This window comes from Oryctolagus cuniculus, chromosome 4 (assembly GCF_051225735.1).
Source record: "Oryctolagus cuniculus isolate XC-2025 breed Fujian yellow rabbit chromosome 4, ASM5122573v1, whole genome shotgun sequence".
NCBI lineage: Eukaryota > Metazoa > Chordata > Mammalia > Lagomorpha > Leporidae > Oryctolagus > Oryctolagus cuniculus.
This window is the reverse complement of record NC_142870.1, coordinates 15,111,944-15,129,915: the sequence shown is the minus strand read 5'-3', so window position 1 is coordinate 15,129,915 and position 17,972 is coordinate 15,111,944. Positions and strand designations below refer to the sequence as shown.

The window sequence follows — 17,972 nt, the reverse complement described above, 5'->3', positions numbered from 1 at the left end:
AAGGATGATTTTCAAAATCATGTTGGGGATCTATGTGTAATTCAGAATTGGATTTTTGATACACAGCAAAAGGGGATTCAATCAAATAATAGGAGGAAGACAATGAAGGAATCCAGTATCATGGTAAGGGATTTGGGCTTTTACCTTATGGGAATCGATCATACAATGTCATCTAAGGATTAAGTAAAAGCTTATGGTTAGGTTTGTAATGAGAAAAAACATTCCAGTGGAAGGATATTCAGTGGAAGAGAGAGCTAAAAGATATAATTCCTCATCTTGCCTTTGCAAAACACATTCCACCAAGGATTCCTGGATCTCTCAAGGACATAGCATCAGAAGTCTAAAAAACAGCTTGAGAAATCACACCATCAAATCATCTCTCTACTATCAGTAAGAGCACATTGTTACACAGCACTTTGTCTTATTCACAAATCTTATAAGGAGTCTGGGTTCACCATTTCTGTGTCAGAATGAAGGAATGAAAGAAAACCAATGAACCAGATTCTTAGCTTTGACATGATCTTGTTTATTATAGTGCGAACAAATACATGCTTCCCACACTCAGGCAACATTGAGACACATTGTAAACCAATTTTTTTAACATCAAGGAAAGATGAAAATGTGAAAGTAGTAAATCACATTAGATCAGCTATAGTAGAAACACCCAACCAGCAATCAGACACCACTAAGAAAGAACCAGAAGTCCATGGAGTTTGAATTTATATCCTGAGTCTTCAGCATGATGATTTGCTGGAACAAGCACACTACTGGCCTCCCTGGACAGAGCAAGATGGATGACATGTGCCATACACGTGGGTCACAGGTTGGCAGCCGCTGGATGGAGGCGGCAGAGGTCTTGGGCTGCTGGAGACGATATGAACTGCTTGAGGACCACAGGCCAAGTAACCTACGGGTTGGCATCCATAAGTGAGGAGGCTCTGGGGTCGGCAGCTGCTGGACAGAGAGGTCAAAGGGCGGTAGGCACTGAGCACGCTACCTATAGGTTGGCAAGTATTGATCAGGGTGTTCTGCGGACGGCAACTGCTGGACACATAGCTCGGAGGTTTACAGGATACTGGGAGGCAGGAGCTGGAGACACAGGAAGAAGCAGGAATAAAACTGGTTCCTAGGCTGGGTCTGGGCACATAGTAAATAGTGGAAGATCTCCAGGAGGTTGCGCAGTTGCTGGGCACACAGTTGGTTGGCTGGCAGCTGGTTGGTTCAATGTAGGTCTCTTGGCTTTTGTCCGTGAGCCAGGCACGATCTTGACAGCTGCTGGGTAAGCAGAAGACATCTCCACAGCTCACATTTGTAGAGCAGCCGGCAACGGAGGAGGAGGCAGGGATGTGGCAGGAATTTCCGGGGGAGCCTGAGCTGCAGTTGCGAGAGTAGTTCTGGCAAGACATAGCGAGGGTTTTGAGAGCAGGCTGTGTTTGAGGGAAAGAATTGAATGCAAGTTTCATTCTGATCCCCACTTGCCTTGGCCCTTTATATACCCTAGAGGGTGAGGGTTTTGTAAACAGACTCTTCCTCCTGGTTGGATGAGACTGCATCAGAACTCTTCATTAGAGTGCAGGAAGAAGCGCTCTTACTTCCGATAAAATTGGATGTTCCTTACAATGCGTTCCATTTATTAAATATATTGAGAAGCCTGCGTGACTAGATTTTAATAAGATTTCTTCTTAAATTATCCAACCAAAACAGACACTTTTGAAGGCTATGAACTTATTCCAGTTACAATAACCATGGCAAATTCTTAAAATCCCCCTCTTGGAATTGTTTTTAAAAATTGTATCATTTTTTTAAACAGGGGCAAATTTTCTTTATCTGAAAGAAAATCCAGTTCTCTTTGGAAATTACTCACATGAAGTCACTTGGAACCAAGAGTGTTATAAGGGAGGTGAAAACTCCTATAATCTAAATGGCAGGAAAAGCTGAAACTACTACAACTATACAAAATTTCAATGTGCTCACTTTATTTCAGAATCCCAGTACAGATTAACTTCATAGCAAAGTATCTTTGTTCAAAAAATAAATGCTCTTTTTATTAACTTTAATAAATAACTCAAACAGAAAGTCTGGTTTGTGTTTTAAGATCTTAAATATAGATAATGAGGTTGGGCTCGATTAAAATTATGGATCCTAGTATGAACAAAAAATCCACATAAAACTCCTTAAAGAAAGCTGGAAAACATGATATTTTACATGATTATTCCAGACTTATGTGTTTCGTGATTACTCATACTACAACTGAAAGCTATCATTCTTGGTAAAATAAGTAAGATACACAGACTCACATGTGGATTTGTTTTGCCTCCTGCATTGGTTCTGATGTCAGTTTCCAAAAGAGAGTTTCTAAAATGCTTTATATAAGTGATTGCATAAGAATAAGTGTCATTTTCTTAAGTTTGAGTACTTTGAAAGACACTTGAAGATTTGTAATTCTGGAAAAAATGGTTTTAAAATGCTTAATTATGGTATATTATAACCACCCCACTCCATTTTTCATGTTGACATATCCAGTACCTCCCTCCAGCAACTATTTTAATGGAATTTGAATTATCTGATAGGTTTAAATTCCAATTCTGCTTGGTTGAAAAGTCAATTTCTATCACAACACTTCTGCTTTAATGTTCAAATGGTACACCCACATATGTTGAATTTCCAACTGTCCAGGAAGAGAACTTTTGAGGTAGAAGATTATTTTCTTTATGGGAAATATATGACAATTTTACTATCAGAGGTAGGGATTTGAAAATAAAATGATATGTTCTTTGCAGTCCTGTACTAATGTGTGAATGCTACTCAGTATTTTAGGTCAGAGGCTACCATACTTTGAAAGTTTGTGCTGAAGGAGCTCCACTTGCCGCCTCTCCTACCCCCACGACTTCATCACCTGGTACTGTTTGTACACAGCTTCTAGAGTCTTGCAAAATCCTACAAGCATCAGTCAATAGCGTTGGTAATAGGTACATCTATACTTAGCTGAACGCTTATCAAATTCATGTGCTGAAGCTCTTTATGTCTGCTCTTCTCTAACATAAGCAGGAGTCCAAGCCTGCATCATTAGCATGCCAGTATACTTATGTATATAAGTGTATGTGTGTCTTTTTATCTATTCTATGTTCTTGAATGTTTTTCCCTGGAAAGAATACAAGAAAACTAGTACTCATGTAGTTCTTTCTCTGTGATACTCTCTGTGGTATGGTACCCATTTCTGTGATATCAATTTATCATTACAAGTCTACACAGTAAACTTTAAATTTCAAGCATGGATATAAGCAAACTAGAGGTTTAGGAATTTCTAGTCATTTGAACAAAACATTTTCCCAATATACATAAATAGGGTGGTATTACTACCATTATGTAGTGTGCACCCGGGCTGGATATATACATGCTCTGATAATTGATACTGATCAATATGATTTTATGGAACAATTGCAAAAATGAGGATTTATTGAGATGTAATAAAAAAGTAATCCAAACTGTAAAACATTATATACAAATAATTTTTCATGCAATGGCATCCTTAACCCATTCCAGAGAATAATCTTAGGTTTAACTATTTTTAAAGTTTATTAATATAAAGTGAACATACTCATGTATTTTATGGATAAACTTCTAAGAAGATAAACATACTTCTCTCCCTCAATTTCCCCTCCTTCATTTTTTTCCCTTACATTTTTGCAATAAGATAATTTCAATTTTAGAGACTCTCATTGTGTGTGTGTGTGTGTGTGTTCTGTGTGTATAAAGGTAATACTGCAAAAATGTCCAGACACTTCAGAAAGTAAAGTGCCTTGATGCAATTTGTACATTAATATACATTGAACTGATGTTATTTCATAATAACAGTGTCACTAAGAAGGAAGAACTCATTTGGGCATGACCCCAAATACTTCATTAGCAGACTCCTATAAAGTATAGGCTTAAGGTTCCTCTTCTGATGCAAGAGTTGGATTCCTGTGTGATACCCTATATTTAACTATTTGCAGTTTCATCTTCAATGAAACAGGGATCCTTATCTCTCCAATTCTTGAAGGAGGATTCTGAATTCTGAATTTATCTGCCTTTAATACAAAAAAAAAAATCCTCTGAGGATTTCAACATCACACACATGCCAAGAAATAGCACATCCTTCATTAATTCATTAGGCAAATAGTTTTTGAGCATTTAGAAAACTCAGAACGTTATGATAGATGCTAGCAATGGCAGAAAGATAAAATTGGTTTCTCCTTCCAGGCTCATCGTATCTTGTGGGTGAGATAAGACAGTTGGAAAATTCGTGTCAATGTTTATTGACTTCCTTTAGTGATGTACAAGAAAAGAGTAAAAGTGGATCATTGACTATCTAAATGTTCAAATTGGAAATTAATTTATAAGAATAAGAGGAAATGACAAGGGGTTGGGGAAGAAGGGAAACACTTCAGTCTAAGGAAAAATATAAAGATTTTAAAACAGAAAAACAGACAAAAGTTTCAGTTGTAGAAAAGGCAAGCTGGAGAGACGACTCACGTATCAAGTCTCATTTGTGCACTGAGGCAGTAGTTGAGATATTATTCTAAAGTCATGGCAAGTAAGCAACTGATTTTGAAATAAGAGTTGAGATTAAATTTTAGCATAGGGTGGATAATGATAAAATTTGTTTCAAAACTTTTCAACCTTGACTACTTAAAATTATGACTTTTCACTCATTCCCCTTTTCTATTATCTGTGCTATTATCCAAACTGAATTTGTTTTCCACTGATGAATGTTTTCCTACAACTTTTGACTCTTACCCATATTTCTTTCTATTTTGCCTGAACAAAGTATTTAGATCATACCTATAAACGTCACTTCATCACATGATTCTCTCACTCAACAATGTCCATGACTCTGCTGTGCCCAGAGGAGACTCTGTCCAATTACATGACTAGCCTTTGTTTGCTTCCCAATTAAAATTTTCTTCAAGTTTCAAAATGCCTGTTCATTCTTTAGTTACATGATTTCCCTAATTTTTTCATGTCACCTCCTCTCTTATTCTACTGTCCTTCATTTGTAATATTCTTAAAATTGTATCTGTCATTTAAAGCTAAGATAAATCAATTCCTTTGTTATAAACACTATCCAGACCATTACATTCACACTCATACAGATTTTGCTTTTTACGCAAAATATTCTTTTTCTGTGTATTTAATTTCCCAACTATTTGATAGAGCTCTTATTGGCTGAATTTAATGAGGCCTTATTATATACTAAACTCTGTTATGTATGTTTCACATATATTGACTGATTTTATCCTCACAATATCTTTATTCAGGTAGCTGTGATCATTAATCTCCATACATGTCAGAAAATAGTCTATTCTTAATAAATACTCATATTATCTAACTTATAGGAATCTCAAAATATGGTTTCGTGTTTATTTAGCAAATAGAACTTGACCTTTACTTAAGTCTATAATGTATTTTATAGACTTTTCTCACCATCTATCCATTTTCTTTTTTTTTTAACTTTTATTTAATGAATATAAATTTCCAAAGTACAGCTTATGGATTACAATGGCTTCCCCCCCATAACGTCCTTCCCACCCGCAAACCTCCCCTTTCCCACTCCCTCTCCCCTTCCATTCACATCAAGATTCATTTTCAATTCTCTTTATATACAGAAGATCAGTTTAGCATGCATTAAGTAAAGATTTCAACAGTTTGCTCCCACACAGAAACATAAAGTGAAAAATACTGTTTGAGTACTCGTTATAGCATTAAATCTCAATGTACAGCACACTAAGGACAAAGATCCTACATGAGGAGTAAGTGCACAGTGACTGCTGTTGTTGGAGTTAACAAATTGACACTCTTGTTTATGGCATCAGTAATCACCCTAGGCACTTGTCATGAGCTGCCAAGGCTATGGAAGCCCCCTGAGTTCACTAACTCTGATCATATTTAGACAAGGCCATGGTCAAAGTGGAAGTTCTCTCCTCCCTTCAGAGAAAGGTACCTCCTTCTTTGATGACCTGTTCTTTCCACTGGGATCTCACTCGTGGAGATCTTTCATTTAGTTTTTTTTTTTTTTTTTTCCCCAGAGTGTCTTGGCTTTCCATGCCTGAAATACTCTCATGGGCTTTTCAGCCAGATCTGCATGCGTTATGGGCTTATTCTGAGGCCAGAGTGCTGTTTAGGACATCTGCCATTCTATGGGTCTGCTGTGTATCTCACTTCCCATGTTGGATCATTCTCTCCCTTTTTTATTCTATCAGCTAGTATTTGCAGACACTATTCTTGTTTATGTGATCCCTTTGGTTCTTAATCCTATCATTATGATCAATTGTGAACAGAAATTGATCACTGGGACTAGTGAGATGGCATTGGTACATGCCACCTTGATGGGATTGAATTGGAATCCCCTGGTATGTTTCTAACTCTACCATTTGAGATAAGTCAGCTTGAGCATGTCCCAAATTGCACATCTCTTCCCTTTCTTATTCCCACTCTTATATTTAACAGTGATCACTTTTCAGTTAAGTTTCAGCACTTAAGAAGAATTGTGTATTCATTACAGTATTCAACCAAAAGTATTAAGTAGAACAAATAAAAAAAAATACTAAGAGGGATAACATATTAAGTTGCTCATCAACAGTCAGGGTGAGGGCTGATCAAGTCACCATTTCTCATAGTGTTCATTTCACTTTAACAGGTTTCCTTTTTGGTGCTCAGTTAGTTGTCACCTATCAAGGAGAACAAGTGGTATTTGTCCCTTTGGGATTGGCTTATTTCACTCAGCATGTTTTCCAAATTCCTAACAGGGATCACTTTTCAGTTAAAATTCAAACACCTAAGAATAATTGTGTGTTAATTACAGAGTTCAACCAATGGTACTAGAACAAAAAAAATACTAAAATGGATAAAGTATTACATTGTACATCAACCGTTAGGACAAGAGCTGATCAAGTCACTGTTTCTCATAGTGTCCATTTCACTTCAACAAGTTTCCCCTTTGGTGCTCAGTTATTTGTCGCCAATCAGGGAGAACATATGATATTTGTCCCTTTGGGACTGGCTTAATTCACTCAGCATGATGTTTTCCAAATTCCTCCATCTTGTTGCAAATGACCGGGTTTCGTTGTTTTTGACTGCTGTATAGTATTCGATAGAGTACATGTCCCATAATTTCTTTATCCAGTCTATTGTTGATGGGCATTTAAGTTGATTCCAGGTCTTAGCTATTGTGAATTGAGCTGCAATAAACATGAAAGTGCAGACAGCTTGCTTGTTTGCCAATTTAATTTCCTTTGTGTAAATTCCAAGGAGTGGGATGGCTGGGTTGAATGGTAGGGTTATCTTCAGGTTTCTGAGGAATCTCCAGACTGACTTCCATAGTGGCTTCACCAGTTTGCATTCCCACCAACAGTGGGTTAGTGTCCCTTTTTCCCCACATCCTCGCCAGCATCTATTGTTGCTAGATTTGTGAATGTGAGCCATTCTAACCGGGGTGAGGTGGAACCTCATTGTGGTTTTGATTTGCATTTCCCTGATTGCTAGTGATCTTGAACATTTTTTCATGTGTCTGTTGGCCATTTGGATTTCCTCTTTTGAAAAATGTCTATTGAGGTCCTTGGACCATCTCTTAAGTGGGTTGTTTGTTTTGATGCTGTGGAGTTTCTTGATTTCTTTGTAGATTCTGGTTATCAACCCTTTATCAGTTGCATAGTTTGCAAATATATTTTCCCATTCTGTTGGTTGCCTCTTCACTTTCCTGACTGTTTCTTTTGCAGTACAGAAACTTCTCAATTTGATGCAATCTCAGATGTTAATTTTGGCTTTGACTGCCTGTGCTTCTGGGTGTTTTCCTAGAAGTCATTGCCGGTACCTATATCTTGCAGGGTTTTTCCAATGCTCTCTAATAATTTTATGGTGTCAGGTCGTAGATTTAAGTCTCTAATCCATGTTGAGTGAATTTTTGTGTAAGGTGAAAGGTAGGGGTCTTGCTTCATGATTCTGCACGTGGAAATCCAATTTTTCCAGCACCATTTATTGCCTTTGTATACACAGGCAATGCTACAGCTGAGGAAGAACTTCTAAGATCAATCCCATTCACAATAGCTACAAAAACAATCAAATACCTTGGAATAAACTTAACCAAGGACGTTAAGGATCTCTACGATGAAAATTACAAAGCCTTAAAGAAAGAAATAGAAGAGGATACCAAGAAATGGAAAAATCTTCCATGCTCATGGATTGGAAGAATCAATATCATCAAAATGTCCATACTCCCAAAAGCAATTTATAGATTCAATGCAATCCCAATCAAAATACCAAAGACCTTCTTCTCAGATCTGGAAAAAATAATACTGAAATTCATATGGAAACACAGGAGACCTCGAATAGCTAAAGCAATCTTGTACAACAAAAACAAAGCCAGAAGCATCACAATACCAGATTTCAGGACATACTACAGGGCAGTTGTAATCAAAACAGCATGGTACTGGTACAGAAACAGATGGATAGACCAATGGAACAGAACTGAAACACCAGAAATCTATCCTAACATCTACAGCCAACTCATATTTGATCAAGGATCCAAAACCAATCCCTGGAGTAAGGACAATCTATTCATCTATCCATTTTCACAAAAATTAGCAAGTCAACTTTCAAGAAATATGAGGCTACTTCAAAAAGTTCATAGAGCAACAGTATTAAATATAAGCCCATTGTGGTGTAAACATTTTGAAATCCAGGTAGTTTTGTCATAATATGCATTGTCCATGAACTTTTGGCAATCCCTCATATTAAAGCATATGAGGATAGAGGGAAATTCCTGAGAACCTCATCCTCGTTTTCAAATTTTACTGCTTCTCATTTTACTATTTGTGAGTAAAAAATCACCATTGTGATGCTCAGCAGTCAATTATTTGAAGTTGGTTGAGTGTAGCCTTCAACCTATTAAGGTGATCTAAGTGTAGCACCCCCTACATGCAAAATCACTGAGTTACAGTCATCAGGAAGAATTAGTTCCCTAATTAGCAATGCAGGGTTTGGAGTAAGTGAAACTTCTCCCATGCAAGATTAGAAGATTTTTTTTTTAATTACTACATTCTTTCTTACATGTATCAAAAACACTGATGCAGGATGGCACTGTAGCACTTTGAGTTAAGCTACTGCTTAGGACAACAATATTCTGTATAACAATATTGTTTCAAGTCCTGGCTACACTGTTTCCAATCCAACTTTCTGCTAATACGACCGGGAAGGTAGTGGAGGATGGCCCAAGTACCTGAACTTCTGTCTTTATGTGTGAGATGAGGCTGGATGGACGTCGTGGCTCCTGACTTTGGCCTAGCTGGGGAGTGGAACAGCAAAATCACTCTCTGTCTTTATCCCCTCTCTGTTACTTTGCCTTCCAAATAAGTAATTAAACATTTAAAAAAATTATATAATAAAAAAACTGGTAAAGTTTTCCCCATTATAGAACATGTCCCTTTTCACCAAATCTTTTTAAATTTTCCGTTTGCTCATATTCTTTTAAATGTAAAAGACAATTTTTAAAAGAACATGTTAATTTCATGTGTTCATGCTGTACAATGTGCTATTTTAAACATTTATGCCTTATGCAATGTATATATAAACTTTTTTTAATTTCTCATCATCTGTGATCAAGCTGGAAAATTAAAATCATCTGTATTTAAGCTGTATGTTTTGATTTATAAAGTAGTACCCAATGTAAAATGATGTCACAATCAGGCTAATTAACATTTCCATTACATCACATCAGCCCCTTTTCATTCTATTTTTATTTGAGTTTTTAACAATCTTAGTACAAGAGGAGTGGGAGATTAAAATTATAACCCCTTAATAAATTCCATAGGGAAAATAAAATCATTGTTATTCAGTGATATGAGAAACATCATTGAGTATCAATCTAAATAACTCTCCCCCAAATTTAATACTCCTTTCCTTATGTTTTTTAATTTTATTAAATAAAAAAGGCAATGTTACAAATGTTTGAATCCAAATCCTTAGGACTGATGATGTGGTGTAGCAGGTAAAGGCCACCACCTGAAACACTTGCATCCCACATGGGCTCCAGTTCTAATCCCAGCTGTTCCAATTATGATCTAGCTCCCTGACGATGTGCCTGGGAAAGCAGAGGAAGATGGTCCAAATGCCCGGGCCCCCACCATCTATGTGAGAAATTTGGAGGAGACACCCAGCTCCCACCTTTGGCCTAACCCAGCCCTGGCCATTGCAGCCATCCAGGCAGTAAACCAAAGTTTGGAAGATCTCTCTGTCTGTCTCTTCTTTCTCTCTCTGTAACCCTGACACTCTGAATTGCAAGTAAACAAATAATTTTTTTTAAGAAATCCAAATCCTCATCCTTTTAAGGGATTCATTAATCCTATTTATATTTATTTATTTATTTATTTATTTTAGCATTAAGCATGCTAGCTGGGTTTAATGAAAAGTAATGAAGAGAGTACACCTGACAGAACAGGTGGGCATCTTGGTGAAGAGCTGAGAGCAGGAAATTTTCAAGTATACAATAAAATAATATTAACTGTAGTCACTATGCAGAATTTATTCCTTCTGCATAACACATGTTGAATCCTTTCGTGGATATTACCCCATGTCCATTGCCTTCTAGCTCTTGCCAAACACCACTATAGTCTGTGCTTTGACACAAACTGTTTCAGACTCGAAGTATAAGTGAGATTATGCCATATCTGTCTTCCCCTGTCTAGTTTATTTCAATTAACATATTTCCACCCACCCACACCCACCACATCATATCACAATTCCTTTATTCATTCATTTGTTGACAGAAACCTGTTTGTTTCCACATCTATACTGTTGCAAGCAAGGATGTGATGTAATTTGAAATGTAACTATCTCTTCAATAATCTGATTCCATTTTCTTTGAATCTGCCCAGAAATGGGACTGATGTATCCCATAATTGTTCTTTTTTAATATTTTATTTATTTATATGAGAGATTGAGTTATAGATAGGGAGACAGAGATAGACAGAGAGACAGGAAGACAGACAGAGAGAGAGAGAGAGAGAGAGAGAAAGTTCTTTTATCCGCTGGTTCACTCCCAAATGGCCGCAATAGCCAGTGCTGGGCTGATCCGAAGCCAGGAGCTAGGAGCTTCCTCTTCATCTCCCACATGTGTGCAGGGGCCAAAGCACTTGAGCAACCCTCTACTGCCTTCCTAGGCCATAGCAGAGAGCTGGGTCAGAAGAGGAGTAGCCATGACATGAACCAGTACCCATATGGGATGCTGGTGCCACAGGCAGAGGTTTAGCTACTATGCGAAAGTATCCCTCCTCTCCTTTTTTTTTTTTTTTTTTAGATTTTATTTTTTTCGTTTGAGAGGTAAAGTTAGAGAGAGGAGAGAGGGAAAGATCTATTTTAAATTTATACAAAACTGAACCGGTGCCGTGGCTCACTTAGTTAACCCTCCGCCTGCGGCGCCGGCATCCCATATGGGTGCTGGGTTCTAGTCCCGGTTGCTCCTCTTCCTGTCCGGCTCTCTGCTGTGGCCCGGGAAGGCAGTGGAGGATGACCCAAGTGCTTGGGCCCCTGCACCCGCACGGGAGACCAGGAGGAAGCACCTGGCTCCTGGTTTCAGATCAGTGCAGCGCTGGCCGTGGTGGCCATTTGGGGAGTGAACCAACAGAAGGAAGACATTTCTCTCTGTCTCTCTCTCACTGTCAGTAACTCTACCTGTTGAATAAATAAATAAAATCTTAAAAAAATGTATATGAAAGCTTCATATACCTTTGTGTGTTTGTGTTACTTTACATTTCTGCCAGCAGTGTGTGCAGGTTTTCTCCACATTCTCAACAGCACTTGTTTTTGACATTTTGATTAAAGTCATTCTAACAGGAATGGGAATGATTTTTATTTGTATTTCCCTGATGATTATTAATGCTGACTACTTTTTCATAATTATCTATTGATCATTTGTTCTATTTAGAAAAAATTTCTATCAGGCCCTTTGTCAATTTTTACATTGAGCTATTTGGTGTTCTTTCTATGAGTTGTATGTATTCCTTACGTGTTTTGGATATTAAAATCTTTTTTAAAAAGATTTTTTATTTAAAAGAGCTACAAAGAGAGAAGGAGAGACAGAGACAGACAGACACACACACACACACATACACACAGAGAGAGAGCACAGAGAGAGAGAGATCTTCCATCTGTTGGTTCTCTCTCAAGATAGTTGCAAAGGCCAGCACTGGACTAGACCAAAGCCAAGAGTCAGGAGCTTCAGTCACATGGGCACAGGGGCCCAAGGACTTGGGCTATCTCCTGCTGCCTTCCCAGGCCATTAGCAAGGAGCTGGATCAGAAGTGGAGCAGTGAGGACATAAACAGGTTTCCGTAAGGGATATTGGCATCCTAAGTGGTGGTTATACCAGCTATGCCACAATGCCGGCTCCCGATTATTAAACTCTTATCAGACAAATGTTTTGCAAATATTTCTCTTGCGTAGATTTTCTCTTCATTCTGTTGGATGTTTGATTTTCAGATTTTGTCTTCTTTTGTGCAATCCCATTATATGGTTTTGCTTTATCTCCTACACTTCTGGATGTCTTATTTAAATACTCATTGCTAAGACTAATATCAAGATGAGTTTTCCTGTGTTTTCTTCTAGTAGTTTATGGCTTCAGGATTTGTTTTTCTTTTTTTCGCTCTCTCTCTCTCTTTTAAAGATTTACTTATTTATGTGAAAAGCAGCATTACATAGGGTGCGGGGCAAGCTTCCATCAACTGGTTCATTCCCCAGAGGGCTGCACCAGCCAGGGCTGAGCCAGGCCTAAGCCAGGAGCCAGGAGCTTCATCTGAGCTTCCCACATGGTTGTAAGGGTCCAAGTACTTGGGGCCCATCTTCTACTGTTTTCTAATGCATGTTATCAGGGAGCTGCATTGGAAACAGAGCAGCAGGGACCTGAACGGGTGTTTTGTGAGATAATATGGAGAGAGATTAGATTTAATTTCTTTCTTCCTCTTCCTTCCCTTCCTTCCCTTCCTTCCTTCCTTCCTTCCTTCCTTCCTTCCTTCCTTCCTTATTTACTGCATGTAGATGTTCTGTTCCCAATAGAGTAACTTGAAATATAATGCATTGAAATGAAATGGACATTTTGACTATCAATTATGGTTTGTAGCCCTTATCTCTTTAATTGAAGAACAGTGTTTACTTTTTTGCTATTTTGAATAAGATTGTTTTCTAAACTTCTTTTTCAGATTATTCATTTTTAGAGTATAAACATATAGTACAATTTTCACATGTTGATTTTTATACAGCAACTTTACAGAATTCATTTTTTAAGATTTATTTATTTACTTGAAAGTATTTATTTATTGAAAGTAAATAACTATACTGATATTTCTTTTTCTGAGAAAGATGTATTTCTTTTTTTAAGATTTATTTATTTATTTGAAAGACAAAGTTACACGGAGAGAGAAGGAGAGGCAGAGAGAAAGAGAGAGAGGACTTCCATCAGCTGGTTCACTTTTCAATTGGCTGCAACGGCCAGAGCTGAGCAGATCCGGAGCCAGGAACCAGGAGCTTCTTATGGGACTCCCATGCTAGTACAGAGGCCCAAGGCCTTGGTCATCCTCTACTGCTTTCCCAGGCCATAGCAGAGAGCTGGACTGGAAGAAAAACAACCAGGACTCAAACCAGCACCCATATAGGATGCTGGCACTGCAGGCAACGGCTTTACCCACTATGTCACAGCACTGGCCCCAGAATTCATTTATTTGTTCTAATAATTTTGATGGGGTTTTAACTTTCTCCATATGGTAGGTCATTTCATACATAAACCAAAAAAAAAAAAGTGCTCCTTTCATTTTTATTTGGTGGTTGTTTGTTTCTTTGCTTGTATAATTTTTCTGGCTAAGACTTCCAACCTTATGTTGAAGAAAAGTAGTGAGAACGGGAATTTTTTGTCTTTTTCCTGACCTTTGGGGAAAGCCTTTAGATTTTTCACCATTTAATATAATGTTAGCTGCAATTTTGTTATATATGGCCTTTATTGTGCTAAGATACATTCCATCTACCCCCAATTTTCAAGAGTTTTCAATTATGAAAGAGGGTTAAATTATATATCTTTTTTCTTTGTACTAAGGGAAATAATTTTTTAAAGATTTATTTATTTGAAGACAGACTTTCAGAGAAAGGGGGGTGGCACTGTGGTGTAGCGGGAAAAACCACTGTGTGTAGTGCCAGCATCCCATATGGGCTCTTGATCAAGTCCTGCTTTACTTCCTATCCTGCTCTGTGCAATGGCCTAAGAAGGCAATATTGTTCCCTATTTACTTTAAGATGTATTTTATTTGAAAGGCAGAGTGACAGAGAAAGGCAGAGACAGATGTATTCCATCTGCTGGTTCTCTCCCTAAATGACCACAACTGTCAAGGCTAGGCCAGGCCAAAGCCAGAAACCAGGAAATCCATCAGGGTCCCCAACATGGGTGGCAGGGGTCCAAGGACTTAGGCCATTTTCTCTGCTTTCCCAGGTGCATTAGCAGGGAGCTGGATCAGATGTGAAGCATCTGGGACTCATACCTGCACTCCCATATGGGATCTGGTGTCCTAGGCAACAGCTTAACCCACTTCCCCACAATACTGGCCCTTGTCTTATTGTTTAGATTGTTCTCTATTTGCTTTATTTCTACTTCAGTCATTCTTATTTACTTCATTCTGCTAACCTTGAACGTTGTTCTTTCTCCTTGCCTTATTTTATTATGTTAGATTATTTAATTTAAATCTTCCTGGGGCCGGCGCTGTGGCATAGCTGGTGGCATAGCACCCATATGGGGGCCGGTTCGATTCCCGACTGCTCCACTTTCAATCAAGCTCTCTGCTACGGCCTGGGAAAACAGTAGAAGATGGCATAAGTCCTCAGGCTCAGATCTGGATGCTGTAGCCATTTGTTGGGGAGTGCAACAGCATATGGAAGAATCATTCTCTCTCATCTTTCTCTCTGTTACTGTCTTTCAAATATGTAAAATAAATTTTTAAAATAAATCTTCCTTTTTCTTTTTTTTTATTGACAGGCAGAGATAGACAGTGAGAGAGAGAGAGACAGAGATAAATGTCTTCCTTTCCATTGGTTCACCCCCCAAATGGCCGCTACAGCTGGCACGCTGCGGCCAGCATGCTGCGCAGATCCGAGGCCAGGAGCCAGGAGCCTCGGCCTAGTCTCCCAGGCGGGCGCAGGGCCCAAGCACTTGGGCCATCCTCCACTGCCTTCCCAGGGCACGGCAAAGAGCTGGACTGGGAGAGGAGCGACTAGGACAGAATCCGGCGTCCCAAGTGGGACTAGAACCTGGAGTGCCTGCGCCGCAGGTGGAGGATTAGCCTAGTGAGCCGTGGTGCCGGCCTAAATCTTCCTTTTTCAACATAAGTTCCATCAAATTCAGGATACTTTTGCAAGTGAATATCAGTCTAAATGTAGTCCATCCACAAGAGACTGAGAATATAAGTATGTCATTGCAGCTTTTTATACACTTTTAACAAAATATGATGGTATGATTTGAAACAAACAAAAAAGCAGAAAGAGCCAAATTAATACTATAAGGTGGATGCCTGCTGAATTCCTAGCAAAAGCCTCACAAAATTGCTTTTGTTTAACAAAAGGAATAAAAACAAACCTTGTTGGGATGCAGAAGTATTCTTGGGAGTAATTCTTTAACATTTTTCAATAAAGCTTTGGCAAACTTTCACAAAGGATTTAGAATAAGCGGGTGCTCCACAGGGTCATCAAGCAAAATATCTTAAGCACTCCCCAAATTTATTTCTTCATGATCTTTGCTTTTGACAAGTTTGGTTTTGCTATAACTGGAACATTTACACCTGTTTGTGGCCATCACTGTGATTATACTCTCTTCAGAATCATATCAGTAAAGCCATGTTTCATCTCTTATAGTTCTTCCAAGAAATATTCCAGGACTTTTACCTCACTTATTTCAAATTTGAAATTCTGTACCTCTTTGTAGTTGATCTGGTTGCAACAATTTTTGTAGCGACTGAGCAAAAAGTTTGCTCCACTTTAATCTTATTCCATCTCAACTACGAAGGATAAACCAATTGAGATGTCTATTATTTCTGTTGTTCATTGTCAGTCCTCTTCAAATAGGCCACAGGCAAGATTTCCCTCAAAAACTGATTTGGATTATTTTCCACTGCAAGTTTTATATTCAATATCACATATGCCCCTAAAACAAGTTACCCATTTGTAAAGTGCTGATTCCTTTGTACAATTTTCCCATTAAACTGAATTATTTCCTGGTGATTTCATATGATCACTTCTCAGCCTTTTGGCTAAGATCAAGTATAGTATCTGATGATTTGATATGGACTTTTTCCAAACTTACATCTTATCCTTCTTAGTATCTAGAACTAGGCTCACTACTAATGTGTTGTAACAAGTTAATATTAGTGTATTTTTTGGAAAAGATTTTTGCAACCCACATAGAGTTTTTCATATTTGTACTTTCCATTAGTTTATTAAAATACCTTCAATGTTTATTAGGTCCATTGACTCTATAGTCTTCCTCAGTATACTGCTATTACCTAATTGATTCTTGTATGGATGATATATCCATTGTTGAAATTTAGGCACTAAATTTCCCCAATATTGCTGTACTGACATCAGTTTCTCCCTTCTTATTTGTTTAATATGTTTGCTTGTTTTCTATTGTATGCATATATATTTGTGATTATTATATCATATTCATGAAATGACCCTTTTCATCTCTTTTTTTTTTTTTGACAGGCAGAGTGGACAGTGAGAGAGAGAGAGAGAAAGGTCTTCCTTTGGCATTGGTTCACCCTCCAATGGCCTCTGTGGCCTGCGCACTGCGGCCAGCACACTGCGCTGATCTGAAGGCAGAAGCCAGGTGCTTCTCCTGGTCTCCCATGGGGTGCAGGACCCAAGTACTTGGGCCATCCTCCACTGCACTCCCGGGCCATAGCAGAGAGCTGGCCTGGAAGAGGGGCAACCGGAACAGAATCCGGTACCCGGACCAGGACTAGAACCCGGTGTGCCGGCACTGCAGGTGGAGGATTAGCCTAGTGAGCTGCGGCACCGGCCCCTTTTTGTCTCTTAATATAAAGTCTATTTTATCTCATGTACATATAGTCTTCACTGTTGTCTTTTAGTGACTATTTACATATAATGTTATCTATTCCTTCACTTTTTTTTTTCAGTCTAACTAGTGTCTTAAATTTAAAGTGATTCTATTATATAGGGCATGTTGCTAATTGTCTTTTAAAAAAAAATCCTATTTAGCCATTTTATCTCTTTTTATGGCAGAATGTAATCTATTCACATTTAGAGTAATATTTTAAATGTAAAGAATTGATATTGTCAATTTACTGTTTTCTATTTTCAAATTACTCTGTTCCTTTGTTCATCTCCAGTTGTCTTCTTTTGGATATAATACACGTTTGTACTGGTATTATCTTTTATCTTTCTTTAATCACTATTATGTTTTTATGATATTTACATAAAAGAATATGCTTTAGTTGTAATTAAATGTTAACAACCTTAATTACACTCAAAAACTATACTTCCCTTCTCATCCATACACAATATGGTATTAATGTGTGGGGAGCAATCCGGACTAGACTAGGTTACTCGAATTAAGACTTATTCTATGCATCTGCTCTCCCACAATATGGCGCTGGGAGAGAAGTAAACAGCTTCCGCACAGCTGCCTCCAGTTCAACTAATAAACTGTAGGACTTGCTCCTGATTGGAGGAGAGCAGCGTACTCGGCGTGTGGGCAGCCGAGTTGGGATTGGCGGAGGAGGACTATAAAGGAGGAGAGAGACGGCATGCACCAGGAACATCTATGGGGAACATCTAAGGGAACCCGTGCAGCCCCCGAGAAAGCCGGCTGGCGGTGTGCCGCTCCCCTGCGGAAGTGGGGAATGCGGCCAGGGGGAACTGCCCTTCCACGGAGGTGGAAGGGATAG

The 17,972-nt window shown here is 38.4% G+C and overlaps 1 protein-coding gene and 1 pseudogene across 1 annotated transcript; one reads left to right on the top strand and one right to left on the bottom strand.

Annotated features, from left to right (window-relative positions):
• Positions 1-513: 513 nt before the first annotated feature.
• On the bottom strand, positions 514-1,460 carry KRTAP26-1 (keratin associated protein 26-1). Its single transcript, XM_002716789.5, has one exon. The coding sequence runs from the start codon at positions 1,404-1,406 to the stop codon at positions 765-767; it is 642 nt and encodes a 213-aa protein (XP_002716835.3). The 5' UTR covers positions 1,407-1,460; the 3' UTR covers positions 514-764.
• Positions 1,461-16,293: 14,833 nt separating this feature from the next.
• LOC127483119 (U2 spliceosomal RNA) lies at positions 16,294-16,441 on the top strand (annotated as a pseudogene).
• Positions 16,442-17,972: the final 1,531 nt, after the last annotated feature.